The 17,828-nt window shown below is 43.4% G+C and overlaps 1 protein-coding gene across 3 annotated transcripts in view; it reads right to left on the bottom strand.

Moving 5' to 3' along the window:
* The window catches only part of ttyh3a (tweety family member 3a), a 75,510-nt gene that overhangs the window by 11,228 nt on the left and 46,454 nt on the right, over positions 1-17,828 (bottom strand). For 2 of the 3 annotated variants that reach the window (XM_061982032.2, XM_061982035.2), the window contains exons 10-14: positions 15,693-15,785; positions 15,185-15,277; positions 13,247-13,383; positions 6,692-6,865; positions 4,477-4,552 (exon numbers count right to left, since the gene is read on the bottom strand). In XM_061982032.2, coding sequence (XP_061838016.2) covers positions 4,477-4,552; positions 6,692-6,865; positions 13,247-13,383; positions 15,185-15,277; positions 15,693-15,785 — 573 coding nt within the window. Of the gene's footprint in view, positions 1-3,943; positions 4,049-4,476; positions 4,553-6,691; positions 6,866-13,246; positions 13,384-15,184; positions 15,278-15,692; positions 15,786-17,828 lie in introns of all 3 variants that reach the window. The other variant, XM_061982034.2, reaches the window with a different exon arrangement.

Genomic DNA, 17,828 nt, shown 5'->3' with positions numbered 1-17,828 from the left:
TTTTAAGAACCCTTTAAACAATCTAATTTCATTGACAAGCAGGTCTGGTGAAGATATGGTCACTTTAAAAAAAAAATAAATAAAAAAAAAAATAAGATAAATAAATTAAAAACATTTTCTTGAATAAAAAAAACAAAAAACAGCTACCGTATTTTTCGGACTATAAGTCGCAGTTTTTTTCATAGTTTGGCCGGGGGTGCGACTTATACTCAGGAGCGACTTATGTGTGAAATGATTAACACATTAGCGTAAAATATCAAATAATATTATTTAGCTCATTCACGTAAGAGACTAGACCAGGGGTCGGCAACCTTTACCACTCAAAGAGCCATTTTGACCCGTTTCCACAAATTAAAGAAAACAATGGGAGCCACAAAACTCTTTTGAAATTTAAAATGAAATAACACTACATACAAAGTTTTTTTTTGCTTTGTGCTATGTATAAACCAGGGGTCTCAGACACGCGGCCCGCACCTTAATATGGAAATGTAATGTTAGTGCGGCCCGCGAGTTTTATATGAAGGGCACTTGACAGCGTCACACTTGCCAACCCTCCCGATTTTTCCGGTAGACTCCCGAATTTCAGGGAAACTATTCTCTCGAATGTATGCTGATTTTCACCCAAACAACAATAATAAGGGCGTGCCGTGATGTCACTACCTTTAGCGCCCTCTACGGCTTGAACAAACAGCTTGCCAGCCCAGTTACATGTTATATGAGGCTTCTGCAAACACACATAAGTGAATGCCATCCATACTTGGTTAACAGCCATACAGATCACACTAAGGGTGGCGATATAAACAACTTTAACACTCTTAATAATATGCGCCACACTGTGAACCCACACCAAACAAGAATGACAAACACATTTCGGGAGAACATCCGCACCGTAACACAACAGAACAAATACCCAAAATCCCATGCATCCCTAACTCTTCCGGGCTACTTTATACACCCCCGCTACCACTAAAGCCCGCCACCCCAACCCTGCCCCCCCCCACACATCAACAACACCCCCCAACCCCCGTGCGTAGATTGAGGTGGGAGGGGTTTGGTGGTAGCAGGGTGTGTAATGTAGCCCGGAAGAGTTAGGGATGCATGGGATTCTGGGTATTTGTTCTGTTGTGTTTATGTTGTGTTACGGTGTGGATGTTCTCCCGAAATGTGTTTGTCATTCTTGTTTGGTGTGGGTTCTCAGTGTGGCGCATATTAGTAAGAGTGTTATAGTTGTTTATACGGCCACCGTCAGTGTGATCTGTATGGCTGTTGAACAAGTATGCCTTGCTGTCACTTAGTGTGTGAGCAGACAAAATGTGACTGGGCCGGCACGCTGTTTCTTAGGTGAAAAAGCGGACGCGACGACAGGTTGTAGAGGACGCAAAATGCAGTGCCATCACGGCACGCCCTCAATTTTGTTGTCCGGGTGAAAATCGGAGAATGTTTGCCCTGGGAGAGGCAGTGAAATCCGGAAGTCTCCCGGAAAAATCGGGAGGGTTGGCAAGAATGCAGCTGAGCTGCATCAGAGTGGTCAAAGAGCCGCATGCGGCTCCGGAGCCGCGGGTTGCCGACCCCTGGACTAGACGTATAAGATTTCATGGGATTTAGCGATTAGGAGTGACAGATTGTTTGGTAAACGTATAGCATGTTCTATATGTTATAGTTATTTGAATGACTCTTAACATAATATGTTACGTTAACATACCAGGCACGTTCTCAGTTGGTTATTTATGCCTCATATAACGTACACTTATTCAGCCTGTTGTTCACTATTCTTTATTTATTTTAAATTGCCTTTCAAATGTCTATTCTTGGTGTTGGATTTTATCAAATAAATTTCCTCAAAAAATGCGACTTATACTCCAGTGCGACTTATATACGTTTTTTTCCTTCTTTATTATGCATTTTTGGCCGGTGCGACTTACTCTGGAGCGACTTATACTCCGAAAAATACGGTATTTACATTGTAGACTGTCACATCAAAACTATGAATGAACACATGTGGAGTTATGTACTTAACAAAAAAAGGTGAAATAACTGAAAACCTGTTTTTATATTCTAGCTTTGCATACTCTTGGCATTCTCTCAATGAGCTTCAAGCACACCTGGGAAGTGCAAGCCATTTCAGATGACTACCTCTTGAAGCTCATCGAGAGAATGCCAAGAGTGTGTGAAAAAGTAATCAGAGCAAAGAGTGGCTATTTTGAAGAAACTATAATGTAAAACATGTTTTCAGTTATTTCACCTTTTTTGGGGAAGTACATAACTCCACATGTGTTTCATACCGTATTTGTTGGACTATAAGTTGCAGTTTTTTTCATAGTTTGGCCGGTGGTGCAACTTATACTCAGGAGCGACTTATGTGTGAAATTATTAACACATTACCGTAAAATATCAAATAATATTATTTATCTCATTCACGTAAGAGACTAGACGTATAAGATTTCATGGGATTTAGCGATTAGGAGTGACAGATTGTTTGGTAAACGTACAGCATGTTCTATATGTTATAGTTATTTGAATGACTCTTACCATAATATGTTACGTTAACATACCAGTTGGTTATTTATGCCTCATATAACGTACACTTATTCAGCCTGTTGTTCACTATTCTTTATTTATTTTAAATTGCCTTTCAAATGTCCATTCTTGGTGTTGGATTGTATCAAATAAATTTCCCCCAAAAATGCGATTTATACTCCAGTGCGACTTATATATGTTTTTTTCCCTTTTTTATTATGCATTTTCGGCCGGTGCGACTTATACTCCGGAGCGACTTATACTCCGAAAAATACGGTATTTACATTGTAGATTGTCACATCAAAACTATGAATGAACACATGTGGAGTTATGTACTTAACAAAAAAAGGTGAAATAACTGAAAACCTGTTTTTATATTCTAGCTTTGCATACTCTTGGCATTCTCTCAATGAGCTTCAAGCACACCTGGGAAGTGAAAGCCATTTCAGATGACTACCTCTTGAAGCTCATCGAGAGAATGCAAAGAGTGTGCGAAAAAGTAATCAGAGCAAAGGGTGGCTATTTTGAAGAAACTATAATGTAAAACATGTTTTCAGTTATTTCACCTTTTTTGGGGAAGTACATAACTCCACATGTGTTTATTCATACCGTATTTGTCGGACTATAAGTGGCAGTTTTTTTCATAGTTTGGCCGGGGGTGCGACTTATACTCAGGAGCGACTTATGTGTGAAATTATTAACACATTACCGTAAAATATCAAATAATAAATATTTATCTCATTCACGTAAGAGACTAGACGTATAAGATTTCATGGGATTTAGCGATTAGGAGTGACAGATTGTTTGGTAAACGTATAGCATGTTCTATATGTTATAGTTATTTGAATGACTCTTACCATAATATGTTACGTTAACATACCAGTTGGTTATTTATGCCTCATATAACGTACACTTATTCAGCCTGTTGTTTATTTATTTTAAATTGCCTTTCAAATGTCTATTCTTGGTGTTGGATTGTATCAAATAAATTTCCTCAAAAAATGCGACTTATATATGTTTTTTTCCTTCTTTATTATGCATTTTCGGCCGGTGCGACTTATACTCCGGAGCGACTTATACTCCGAAAAATACGGTACTTTTGTGATTGATGACCCCATTTTGAATGTGGCTTCTCCATGTATACTACTTAATTCAACATAGCTTCATTGAATCCAAAGAAAGATGATGAAAAGACAAGGATCAGTGAGTCTTGAGGTAGTTCCGCATGTTCCCCTCAGAATGTGAGGGGTTGCAAAAGGGTGGAATGCAGCCCAAAGGGCTGCAGGCAACAAACAGGTGGGACACTGAGCAAGAATCGAGAGGGTAAGTTGAGCTGGGTATTGGGAGGTTGCACTTGAAGGGAAGCGGGTCTTGGGGTTTACAGGCCAACAGGTGGGGTACAGGGGGAGGGCGGTTAGTGTTGTACCTGTTAGCATAGCAGACCAGAAGGTTACCAAAACGACCTCGAGCTGTCCGAAGGCTTTAACTGCCAGCTGTGGCCACTGTTAGTGTGGGCGGGAGTCAAATACAACTGGATGGATTGGCAAAGGGGGTCGAAGTGGGAGAGAAAAGAGACGACAAGAGAGTAGAGAAGAAATGTGAAGCAGCAGTGTCCAGGTCAGACACAAGAGGTAATGAGGAGAGAGAGGGTGTGGGAGTTTAGACTGGAGAAAGGGGGTGGTGTTAGCTATGGGATAGCTGGTGAGAGGAACACCACTTTGAAACTGTCAGCTTTTTTTTAAATGAGTTAAGTAATAATACCAGCCAGAGAGGGCGCTCGTGTTACTATAGGATGCTTGGTGGATCTTTCCGGATCAGGGTTATAGCGCCATGTTTTCACCGAGCGACAAAGGTACTAAAATAATCTGTTGTGGTGAATTAGGCTTTCCAAATGGACTGAGCGGCTCGGTGGAAGCTTAGCTGAAGGTGCCAGTCGGGCATTTGTCGCTTTGAACTCACCGAGGGGGGAGGAGACTCTCGTCCGATCAGAGGAGTGTTCTCACAGCGGGAGTTCGGGAAGTTGGCATTCTGCGCCCTGCAAAGGGAAAATAAGTATCGATATCAAACAAGGAAATGAGACATTTGCAGTGCTTGAATATGGAAATGATGGCGGTAGTGGTCCCAACCACTGACCCCAGGGAATGGGTAGCAAATTCATTTTTTATCATCAATCCATGTTTCTGTGTAGGTGGATGTGCTCCTAAATCTAGGTCTTCTTGTTTAGTGGTCCCTTGGAACATAGTAGTGTTGGTGTTAAATGTGTTTGTTTTCCATCAGACTCCATTATCATCGTCGTCGTCGTGGAAGCAGTGTCAACTTTAAAATGTGTACAGGACCTTGATGTCATGGACGGACAACAAGGACTCTTGCTTCTGGACCTCCATTCAGCGTGATGTACATTTTACAGTTGGCGCTCCAAGTCCCCTGAATTATTCCCTGCTTTCTCAAGTCGCATGCTTTTCTTAGCGAGTTCAGCATTACGTTTTGTGAGACGCTCATTCATGTAATTTGTTCCCTTCAGCTTCTTTAACGAGTTTCAGAAGGACGACTGGAGGACTGGTGTCGTTTCTTCCATTCGGTGGGATGCATGTTTCCATTTCAATTTCCTTTGATTGCAGAAAGATGACCACTTGCTGTTCTGCTGAAGCAACATCCATTTCATCTGGTTCTCCATTATTCACAGCTTTCACGTAGGATCTTGGTTTAATTCGGTGCCCTGCCACGATGATATCATTCATTCGTTTATCCAGATATTCCTCGACATGTTGTTGTCTCGTTTCACTGCAATAACTTCTTCTTGAAGAATCCTCATTTCTTATCGCATTTCCTGAAAGTCCTTTCTTATGTCGTTATTCTGACTTTGCAGACTTTCTAAATTTTCCTGCACACTTCTCCGATCTTCTTTGTATTCTGTTGTTGCTTTTCTCTTGTTACTCTTTCTAGGTCTGCTTTGTAATCTTCTTTAAGTGCTCTTATAAGGTTAGGTCTGGAGTGTCTAATTAAATGGTTGTGGTGGGCCCATTTTTACAATGCCAACTCTGTTTTGATTTACCGTATATATTTAAGTTAAAGTTAAAGTACCAATGATTGTCACACACACACTAGGTGTGGTGAAATGTGTCCTCTGCATTTGACCCATCCCCTTGTTCACCCCCAGGGAGGTGAGGGGAGCAATGAGCAGCAGCGGTGGCCACGCCCGGGAATCATTTTTGGTGATTTAACCCCCAATTCCAACCCTTGATGCTGAGTGCCAAGCAAGGAGGCAATGGGTCCCATTTTTATAGTCTTTGGTATGACTCGGCCGGGGTTTGAACTCACAACCTACCGATCTCAGGGCGGACACTCTAACCACGAGGCCACTGAGTAAACAGATTCTGGTGATTGTAAAATACTTAAATATAAAAGCACTATTGGACAGAAAGGCTCTGTTGGTTTTAAAGAATCTACCGCGAAAATCCAAATCAGAAATCCTCTAAATGTTTTTAAAGGACGTCCTGTTGTGTTTTATCATTTCCCTGCCTTCTCCTTTATTGTGATGTGTTTTCTTCAGCTCCTTAGTCTCCAGCGAGGGGCGGACACTAAGGCACACCGGCAACCAATTTCAACCGAGGAGTATTCAAGCTCGTCACTTACAGCTGGGTCTTGCCGGTTATTTTCTCCTGCACCTCCCACGTGCATGCGCCTGCTTCACCTTGTCAGTTCTGGTACGTTGTCTCTCCTTAGTCCTGAAATCCCTCACCTTTTGTGTTTGTTTCCTAGCCTCCCTGAGGTAAAGAGGACTTTATGCTGTGCTCAGTGCGCCCTGGCTTTTCCCCCTGCCGACCACTGAGGAACCTGTTTTTGTTGGTAATTCATGGTGTGCACTTCTGCCCCATCGCCTTTTGTGACACTTTTTGGACTTATTACATTTTTCCCTTTTTGCAATTCAACCTTGCCTCCCGTCTCTGCATCCTGGGGTCACCTCCTTGATCAGTTCCTAACACGTCCTGCAGAAAGGCTAATCAAACATCCTCCTTTTAAGCACCTACTGCAAAAAGGCTAGTCAAACATCCCTCTCTATGTGACGGACAGAATATTCTGCTGTTTATTTGTCACTTGACTGAACCTGGTTTGGGGTTTCACATGCATCACAGCTGGAAAGAGACGGTGTAGTTGACAAATGGGAGTGTCTTACATATACTCGGTGACAGGGGCGTTGCTGACGGTGTGTGCGGTGGCCGGGATGGACGCCTCGCTGCCGTAGCTGCTGCCACAACTGTACAGGCTTGGCATGTGCACGCGGTACAAGTTGTCGTGGTTTTGCCTCCCGCCGTGACCCAGAGAGCCGTCGTCGCTCTCCTCGTCAGCCCTGCAAACACAGCGCAGACACTGTGAGCCACCAGAGGGAGCCCCCTCCCTGTCTTTTATTTTTTCAAATTGACAGGAATATGGAAGCCGTGCCATGTTGTAACGTTTGCCGATTCGTTAGCGTCTGTAGGGTAAAGAATTAAAGTTAACACGCTTGACACAAAAAACTAATTATGTGCATTGCATCAGCTTTGCAGGGAGCACTGAGCAGAACAGGCTCTAACAGGAAGCGCCAGCTGTGATGAAGCAGATGAACACCCTAGCCTTCATTAGTTTGAGGGATCCCTTAATTAAGTGTGAGACTTTCCTGTGAGAAGAATGCAAAAAGCAAACACATCTGAGTAAATCCACCTTCCCAATGTGGGAGATGACTTCAACTCTGGCAGTGGCTGTGACAGATTCAGGCCGACTCTTCACAATTTAGCGTGGGGGGAGGAAATGAGTACTACTTGAGGACGCAGCTGGTGTAGTCCGGAAGTGAATGTTTGCCGAGTAATTTGTGCACACACACACAAAAAAAACAAAAACACTTACTGGTTCCATGTCCAAACGAGACCTTGCAATACATGTTTTGAAGCTATGATTAATTTATGTGTTTGCCCTCATAAATCATTCCTAGCTGTGTATGCATGCACACGCACTAACACGAGCGTGCCAATATAAGCTTTAAAGGGGAACTGCACTTTTTTTTGGAATTTTGCCAATCTTTTACATTATCATTGTGAAAGACATGATGACAGATGTATTTTTTTTTTTTTGTAAATATACATCCATCCATCCATCCATCCATCTTCTTCCGCTTATCCGAGGTCGGGTCGCGGGGGCAGCAGCTTAAGCAGGGAAGTCTGGGCTTCCCTCTCCCTAGCCACTTCGTCCAGCTCCTCCCGGGGGATCCCGAGGCGTTCCCAGGCCAGCCGGGAGAGATAGTCTTCCCAGCGTGTCCTGGGTCTTCCCTGTGGCCTCCTACCGGTCGGACGTGCCCTAAACACCTCCCTAGGGAGGCGTTCGGGTGGCATCCTGACCAGATGCCCGAACCACCTCATCTGGCTCCTCTCGATGTGGAGGAGCAGCGGCTTTACTTTGAGCTCCCCCCGAATGACAGAGCTTCTCACCCTATCTCTAAGGGAGAACCCCGCCACTCGGCGGAGGAAACTCATTTCGGCCGCTTGTACCCGTGATCTTGTCCTTTCGGTCATGACCCAAAGCTCATGACCATAGGTGAGGATGGGAACGTAGATCGACCGGTAAATCGAGAGCTTTGCCTTCCGGCTCAGCTCCTTCTTTGCCACAACGGATCGATACAGCGTCCGCATTACTGAAGACGCCGCACCGATCCGCCTGTCGATCTCACGATCCACTCTTCCCCCACTCGTGAACAAGACTCCAAGGTACTTGAACTCCTCCACTTGGGGCAAGATCTCCTCCCCAACCCGGAGATGGCACTCCACCCTTTTCCGGGAGAGAACCATGGACTCGGACTTGGAGGTGCTGATTCCCATCCCAGTCGCTTCACACTCGGCTGCGAATCGATCCAGTGAGAGCTGAAGATCTTGGCCGGAGGAAGCCATCAGGACCACATCATCTGCAAATAGCAGTGACCTAATCCTGCAGCCACCAAACCAGATCCCCTCAACGCCCTGACTGCGCCTAGAAATTCTGTCCATAAAGGTTATGAACAGAATCGGTGACAAAGGGCAGCCTTGGCGGAGTCCAACCCTCACTGGAAACGTGTCCGACTTACTGCCGGCAATGCGGACCAAGCTCTGACACTGATTATACAGGGAGCGAACTGCCACAATAAGACAGTCCGTTACCCCATACTCTCTGAGCACTCCCCACAGGACTTCCCGGGGTACACGGTCGAATGCCTTCTCCAAGTCCACAAAGCACATGTAGACTGGTTGGGCAAACTCCCATGCACCCTCAAGGACCCTGCCGAGAGTATAGAGCTGGTCCACAGTTCCACGACCAGGACGAAAACCACACTGTTCCTCCTGAATCCGAGGTTCGACTATCCGGCGTAGCCTCCTCTCCAGTACACCTGAATAGACCTTACCGGGAAGGCTGAGGAGTGTGATCCCACGATAGTTGGAACACACCCTCCGGTTCCCCTTCTTAAAGAGAGGAACCACCACACCGGTCTGCCAATCCAGAGGTACCGCCCCCGATGTCCACGCGATGTTGCAGAGTCTTGTCAACCAAGACAGCCCCACAACATCCAGAGCCTTAAGGAACTCCGGGCGGATCTCATCCACCCCCGGGGCCTTGCCACCGAGGAGCTTTTTAACTACCTCAGCAACCTCAGCCCCAGAAATAGGAGAGCCCACCACAGATTCCCCAGGCCCTGCTTCCTCATAGGAAGACGTGCTGGTAAGATTGAGGAGGTCTGTAAATATACAGTACAGGCCAAAAGTTTGGACATACCTTCTGCTCATTCAATGGGTTTTCTTTATTTTCATGACTATTTACATTGTAGATTGTCACTGAATGCATCAAAGCTATGAATGAACACATGTGGAGTTATGTACTTAACAAAAAAAGGTGAAATAACTGAAAACATGTTTTATATTCTAGTTTCTTCAAAATAGCCACCCTTTGCTCTGATTACTGCTTTGCACACTCTTGGCATTCTTTCCATGAGCTTCAAGCACACCTGTGAAGTGAAAAGCATTTCAGGTGACTACCTCTTGAAGCTCATGGAGAGAATGCCAAGAGTGTGCGAAAAAGTAATCAGAGCGAAGGGTGGCTATTTTGAAGAAACTAGAATATAAAACATGTTGCGAAGTTGGTAGAGTGGCCGTGCCAGCAATCGGAGGGTTGCTGGTTACTGGGGTTCAATCCCCACCTTCTACTATCCTAGTCATGTCCGTTGTGTCCTTGGGCAAGGCACTTCACCCTTGCTCCTGATGGCTGCTGGTTAGCGCCTTGCATGGCAGCTCCCACCATCAGTGTGTGAATGTGTGTGTGAATGGGTGAATGTGGAAATACTGTCAAAGCGCTTTGAGTACCTTGAAGGTAGAAAAGCGCTATACAAGTATAACCCATTTATTATTTATTTATTCAGTTATTTCACCTTTTTCTGTTAAGTACATAACTCCACATGTGTTCTGTGGGGGTGGAGGGCGTGGCCCGCGGACCTGCAGCGAAGCGGGGTTTGCCAGGACCGGCTTCGAGATCAGCGTGCGTACATGGCCCACCTGGGCCTGCTTATCTAATCACCTGTCGCTCTGTTAAAAGTCAGCAGCCGGGAAGGAGAGGAGAGTTGAAGTTGGAGCACACGAGAGAGAGTGAGACCAGACAACTGCTGAAAAGCACCAAAGGACATTGCACATGGATGAAAATAAAACTGTCTAAAAACCCTGAAAAGGAGCGATGATGTCGGTGATTTGTGGTCCGAGGGAAGGAGTCTTTCACATGTTTTGATGCCTTCAGTGACAATCTACAATGCAAATAGTCATGAAAATAAAGAAAACTCATTGAATAAGAAGTTGTGTCCAAACTTTTGGCCTGCACTGCATACTACTCATGTTGAAATAACTTTTTATGAAAATGATCTGCTCCAAATATTGATCATCGGCCTCCTTGACTATTAATCGGTATCGGTCCTGAAAAAACTACATCAGTCGATCTCTATTGTTAATCTGTCAATAGCACTTACCATGAATAAAACAAACAATTTACAGTTAATACATGTGTATGGTATTGGTATCGGCCGATCTTGCTCATGGATGATCGGAATCGGCAGCATGTCGGAACAAACCCTAACAAATTATTCAGCATGTTAAAGTCAGTACCTGCACTAAAATCCCCACCGGCTAGTCCGCAGCTGAGATAGGCTCCAGCACCCCCCCGCGACCCCAAACGGGACAAGCGGTAGAAAATGGATGGATGGGGATGGCATTGAATGAAGGTGTGTCCAAACTTTTGGCCTGTACTGTACGTAAATAAAAGTGTGCATACAACAGAGCCAATAGGAGGTATTCTATTCCGCCCAAAAAACCCAATCAATAACCATCCAAAACCCGCCAACAATACTCCATATACATTTCGTGGCTTGAATATTAACCAAGTGTTAGTGATATTGTTATTATAAGCGCTAACGCACACAAACTATTTATAGTGGTGGCGTGATCACGAGCTTGTGTGCCTGTGTTGAAATGATTGACTGATCTGCTCCTTCCTTATTTTCTTGCTTGTGGAAGTTTATTGTAGATCATAAATCATGCCTCTCACCCTAATAGTACAAGGATGAGGACTTAGTCCGACAAGTTCGTACACTTCGACAGCCAATTTAGACCTGGAAATGGCGAGAACAACACAAAAACACGCTTGGTTCCATGTTCCTTTTCTTTGCGATTATGAGTCATTCTTGAGCTAAACGGGACTATAACAATATTCTATCAGTCGGCATCCTAATGACAGCAGACAACGTACAGTAAGTGATGTTTTATTATGCTTGTTGGCTCCCATGAAGTCTGCAGTGAGTAGTAGTAGTTTTTGAAATGAATGCGCCGCGTATGCTTAAAATGAGCAAATTACGTAAATATTAAATGTTATTATAAATGTGCCTGTTACTACATTACATATACCGTATTTTTCGGAGTTTAAGTCGCACCGGCCAACAATGCATAATAAAGAAGGGAAAAAAAACATATATAAGTCGCACTGGAGTATAAATCGCATTTTTTGGGGACATTTCTTTGATAAAAGCCAACACCAAGAATAGACATTTGAAAGGCAATTTAAAATAAATAAAGAATAGTGAACAACAGGCTGAATAAGTGTACGTTATATGAGGCATAAATAACCAACTGAGAACGTGTCTGGTATGTTAACGTAACATATTATGGTAAAAGTCATTCAACTATAACATATAGAACATGCTATACGTTTACCAAACAATCTGTCACTACTACCGTATTTTCCGCACTATTAGCCGCACCTAAAAACCACAAATTTACTCAAAAGCTGACAGTGCGGCTTATAACCCGGTGCGCTTTATATATGGATTAATATTAAGATTCATTTTCATAAAGTTTCGGTCTCGCAACTACGGTAAACAGCCGCCATCTTTTTTCCCCGTAGAAGAGGAAGTGCTTCTTCTTCTACGCAAGCAACCGCCAAGGTAAGCACCCGCCCCCATAGAACAGGAAGCGCTTCTTCTTCTACTGTAAGCAACCACCCGCCCGCGTAGAAGAAGAAGCGCGCGGATATTACGTTTCATTTCCTTTGTGTGTTTACATCTGTAAAGACCACAAAATGGCTCCTACTAAGCGACAGGTTTCCGGTTCATGAAAAGACGCAATCTCTCCATCCGCACACGGACTACTATTTCACAGCAACTGCCTAAAGACTTTCAAGAAAAGCTGGCTACTTTCCGTGCATATTGTAAAAACAAGATAGCTGAAAAAAAGATCCGGCCAGAGAACATTATCAACATGGACGAGGTTCCACTGACTTTTGATATTCCTGTGAACCGCACTGTGGATACAACGGGAGCACGTACGGTGAATATTCGCACCACAGGGAATGAGAAGTCATCCTTCACTGTGGTTCCACCCATGGTGATATTCAAAAGGAAGACCTTGCCAAAAGAGACCTTTCCAGCCGGCGTCATCATAAAAGCTAACTCGAAGGGATGGATGGATGGATGAAGAAAAGATGAGCGAGTGGTTAAGGTAAGTTTACGCGAAGAGGCCGGGTGGCTTTTTTCACGCAGCTCCGTCCATGTTGATATACGACTCCATGCGCGCCCACATCACGCTGGTTTTTAATATATTATTAAAGTTTGACTGACCTATCTGACTGTTTTTTTGACATTCCTTTAGCGCAGTTAGATGCGGCTTATAACACGGGGCGGCTTATAGGTGGACAAAGTTTTGAAATATGCCGTTCATTGAAGGCGCGGCTTATAACCCAGGGCGGCTTATGGTGCGGAAAATACGGTAATCGCTAAATCCCATGAAATCTTATACGTCTAGTCTCTTGCGTGAATGAGCTAAATAATATTATTTGATATTTTACGGTAATGTGTTAATAATTTCACACATAAGTCGATCCTGAGTATAAGTCGCACCCCCGGCCACACTATGAAAAAAACTGCGACTTATAGTCCGAAAAATACGGTATATTCACAGCATGTATATAAAACCTTTATGGAGGTGTTTCAATGTTTTTTTAAGGGCTTTATAGGCAGAATAGAGCGATTCCCATCGGCTGTATTGTAAGCGGACTTTTAATCACATTCGTTTACTATTTAGAATGCATTACAAAAATAAAACGTGTGATTCTTTTTACATATAAGGATTGTGAATATTAGGCATAATCCCAAAAAAATGCAGGTCCCCTTCAAAAAGCCTCTACAGTTTCAGGGCTTACTGACCGTTTGCTGTGCCAGGTATGAGGTACGCTGCAGATAATGGAGCTGAACATGAGGGCCGTCACAAAGGAGAAGAGCACCAGGTAGATGAGGCCCTCCAGTGCGTCGTAGCACACCCCGGTCACAGCCTGGACGTAGTCCTGCAAATTGGAGCGACGGCAGGGATAAAAAAGCAGACCTAATAATGACAACACAGGATGCGAGAGTTTCTATTTTCACATTTCGTGGTTTTTTGCGATTCTAACTAGGTCAAAGTGCTGAGCTCACAGTTGGCACGCACGCACGCACACACACACACACACATGCACACGCACACATGCACACGCACACACACACACACACACACACACACACACACACACACACACACAAACACACACGCACATTCTTGTATTTGTTACCTTCTTGAGACCTCAGAAAAAAAAAAGCCTACCTCTTTAGGACCAACTTTTCTAAATATATATAGATTTGTATTGACAACATTAAAACATATACATATTATGCACATATAAAAAAAATCAAGCTTTTAGTAATTTTTTTTTAATTTAAATTTTTTGTTTGAAATAGGTTTTTAATATTCATTACTTCAAGTTATTACAGTATGTCTCTCTATACATATGTATTTCCATCCATTTTCTACCGCTTGTCCCTTTCAGGGTCACGGGGGGTGCTGCAGCCTATCTCAGCTGCATTAGGGCGGAAGGCGGAGTACACCCTGGACAAGTCGCCACCTCATCACAGGGCCAACACAGATAGACAGACAACATTCACACACTAGGGCCAATTTAGTGTTGCCAATCAACCTATCACCAGGTGCATGACTTTGGGGGTGGGAGGAAGCTGGAGTACCCGGAGGGAACCCACGCCGTCATGGGGAGGACATGCAAACTCCACACAGAAAGATCCTTAGCCCGGGATTGAACTCAGGACCTTCGTATTGTGAGGCACATGCACTAACCCCTGTACCACCGTGCTGCCCACATATGTATTTATTTTTTTAAATACATTTTGGCCAAAGGGGGCATATTTCAATTTCTTACACACACTTGTTATTACATATGTTGGCCAGAGGGGGAGCATTTCAAATGTTCACACACACTTGTTATTTCATATGTTGACCAGAGGGGGGGCACTTTTAAAACCGACACACAGTCAATTTGAAAAATTCCTCCTTTTTTGGCCCACCCTAATTTTAAAGTTAAAGTTAAAGTTAAAGTACCAATGATTGTCACACACACACTAGGTGTGGCGAAATTATTCTCTGCATTTGACCCATCACCCTTGATCACCCCCTGGGAGGTGAGGGGAGCAGTGGGCAGCAGCGGTGGCTGCGCCCGGGAATCATTTTGGTGATTTAACCCCCAATTCCAACCCTTGATGCTTGATGCTAATTTTGATAGATTTCACCACCAGGGGTGCAAATGAGACATTCTCTATTAGATACAATGGTTTTTCCGTAATAGGACCATGATTTCGGTCATAACTTGTTCACCGGTCCTCATATGGAAGGTACTTTTGCTTGTTGATGTCTCAAGAAGGGTAGAAATACAAGAACACACACACACACGCAGGAAGCCGCACATTTTCTCTCCTACATTCAAGAAAGCACTACATAAACCCCCCAACCCCCATAGGAAGACCTCCATCTTGTATGCATGGCTTGTTAACGGGGAAAAGGCTTGAAGGAGAAGTCAAGACCGTAAGAAGGAAAGGGCGCACATGTGCAATTTGGATGCGACTACAGCGAGTCCTCACAGCGGACAGGAAGTCCCGTGCATGAGTGTTATTTATGAAGACAAGTGGAGTCAGCTGCATGGAAGAAAGGTGCCTTTTATATAACTTTAGCACTGCACTGCGCTGATGTCACAACACATCAGCGCCCGGCTGGCCACCTTTTCCTTGCGAGCAGAGGAGCGAGGCGGAAATGTCTCGGTGGCTCACCATGTGTAGGCTGCGGCAGTCCACCAGGGCGGTAAGCTGATGAAGGCTGATCTCAGTGGTGTTCAGTATCCCCTGAATCTCCTCCAAGCTCACCTGAAAGTTAATGAGGCGGGGAAAAAGACACAGACTTAATGGGGGGTTAAGCTGCATGCTATACCTACAACAAAGCAGGTAGTAAGCACCATACATGAATAGCAATGCTACAGCAATATAGTAGCAATAACAGGATGGTTGCATAGTTTCATTTTATTTAGCAGTTGTGCACCATTGAAAAAAAGTCTGCCCCTCACAAATGATTCCACCAGCTCAGCACATTTCGCGCTAAAAATCAGCTGCAGTTTGTGCCCATCAACACACAGGGGGAGGACAATAATGGAGCTCCGCATTGACTGAAAGGCTAATGCAGCTAAATGGACATAATGCAAGGCCCCAGGTGCACTGTGCTTCACTGCGTGTCATCACAAATTAGAACAATGGCGTATGTGAGTCTCGGTACGCTGAGATGGACCTGAGTCTGTTTGTATTCCCCGGTGGCGGATCGCAGAAGCTCCAGCACGTCGTCCTGCATCTCAACGAGCGCTTTGTGGCTCCCAGAAAGCTTCTGCAAAAGAGAGCATTAGGACTTAGCAGCCCACACTCATTGTCAATGTTTTGATTTACGCTCATGCACTGCAAAAACTGAAATCTAAGTAAGATTAAATATCTCAAATAAGGGTGATATTTGCTTACTTTCTGTCTGATAAGATAATTCTTTTCACTAAGCAGATTTTATGTTAGAGTGTTTTACTTGTTTTAAGGGTTTTGGTCCTTAATGATCTCAGTAAGATATTACAGCTTGTAGCTGAGATTTTTTGACCTATATTGAGTAAAACATGCTTGAAACTACAATATCAACTGATGCAAAGCTGTGTCATCAACAGTGTTGGGACTAACGCGTTACAAAGTAACGCGTTACTGTAACGCCGTTAGTTTCGGCGGTAACTAGTAATCTAACGCGTTATTTTTTATATTCAGTAACTCAGTTACCGTTACTACATGATGCGTTACTGCGTTATTTTACGTTATTTTTCATGTAGTATCGGCTAGAAACAGAAGATCTGAGTGTGTTTTATTGCAGCGGTGGAAAAGAAAAGGCGTGCTTTGTGTGGGTGGGGGCGGGGCTCCCATACCGCAGTTGAGGAGCGCAGGGGAGACGTTCCTCCAGGGCCTATGTACGTCTTCGGGGCTAACAACCTTCACTTTACCCGGCAGTGGGTCTTTACAGCTGAGGGTGAATGACGAGACCGGCGGTTTGTTGCAACTTTGTGACTTTATTGTACGCAGCCATCCACCAAGCTAGAGCACCTGCAAGCACTCACTGTCGCCGGTCCCTCACCTCTCTCGCCCACTCACTCACTGACGTCACTCACCTCACATGCTGTCATATCTTAAAGGGCCACACACACACACACACACACATACGCTACTCTCATAACAACTAACAAGACATCATGGAGAAGCCAGAAGTCGAGTTTTTTAACATGGAGATATTCTCAATACTTTTCTTTTGTCGAGCACAAAGAAAATAACATTTTCGTTAAATGTAAGTTGTGTCTTGGATCAAAGATCCTATCTACTTAAAGTTAAAGTTAAAGTGCCATTATGTTGCAGCTATTTAAAATAGTTTTGTCAATTTGTTGTGGCCTGAAATAAATTGGCCTTTTAAAACATATCTTTGTCTTTGTGTGTTGTATGTAGAGCACATTGCTTAGCAGAGTTCAGTGATGCAAATGCATAACTGAGTTACTTTTGAAATAAAGTAACTAGTACCGGTAACTGTAACTAATTACTGGTTTTCAGTAACTAACCCAACACTGGTCATCAACACTCACAAGTATAAAACTACTTTTTTAAAGTAATAATTTCTTATTTCAAGCATGAAAACAATGTTTTGTCTCATAATTAAAACAGATGGACTTTGCTGTTTTATTTTCAATGAAACAATAGAAAATACATACTCATATAGTAGTACAGTTGGCACCGTACAGTAAACTGACTGTTAATATTTAAACATTTAACATGTGACATTTCTAACAATTTTGAACAGAAATAGTTCATGCACATTCAGATGAATTCTTCAAAATTACAACTAAACATTTTTTGCTGTATATATATATATATATATATATATATATATATATATATATATATATATATATATATATATATATCCATCCATCCATCCATTTTCTACCGCTTATTCCCTTTGGGGTCGCGGGGGGCGCTGGAGCCTATCTCAGCTACAATCGGGCGGAAGGCGGGGTACACCCTGGACAAGTCGCCACCTCATCGCATATATATATATATATATATATATATATATATATATATATATATATATATATATATTCCTCGCGCACTAATTGACTGAAAAAGCACGCACTTGGCACAATGATGTCATGTTATCGATGGGAAAATGCATTTTTAGACAATATGATTTGCCTGAGTGGCTAGGAGACCCCGAGAGTAAAAGTTGCCTTTCCATTAAGAAAAATCAATTAGTTTTTAGTATAAGTTTGCTGGTTTCAAGAAATGTAATGCCGAGCGCATATCATTATGTCAAGATAATAGCACTAGCATTTACTTAAATTAAGAATATTTTTCA

The sequence above is a fragment of the Nerophis lumbriciformis genome, linkage group LG24 (assembly GCF_033978685.3).
Source record: "Nerophis lumbriciformis linkage group LG24, RoL_Nlum_v2.1, whole genome shotgun sequence".
In the NCBI taxonomy this organism is placed as follows: Eukaryota; Metazoa; Chordata; class Actinopteri; order Syngnathiformes; family Syngnathidae; genus Nerophis; species Nerophis lumbriciformis.
Note: the sequence above shows the minus strand (reverse complement) of the source record. Positions and strands in the feature narration are given on the sequence as shown.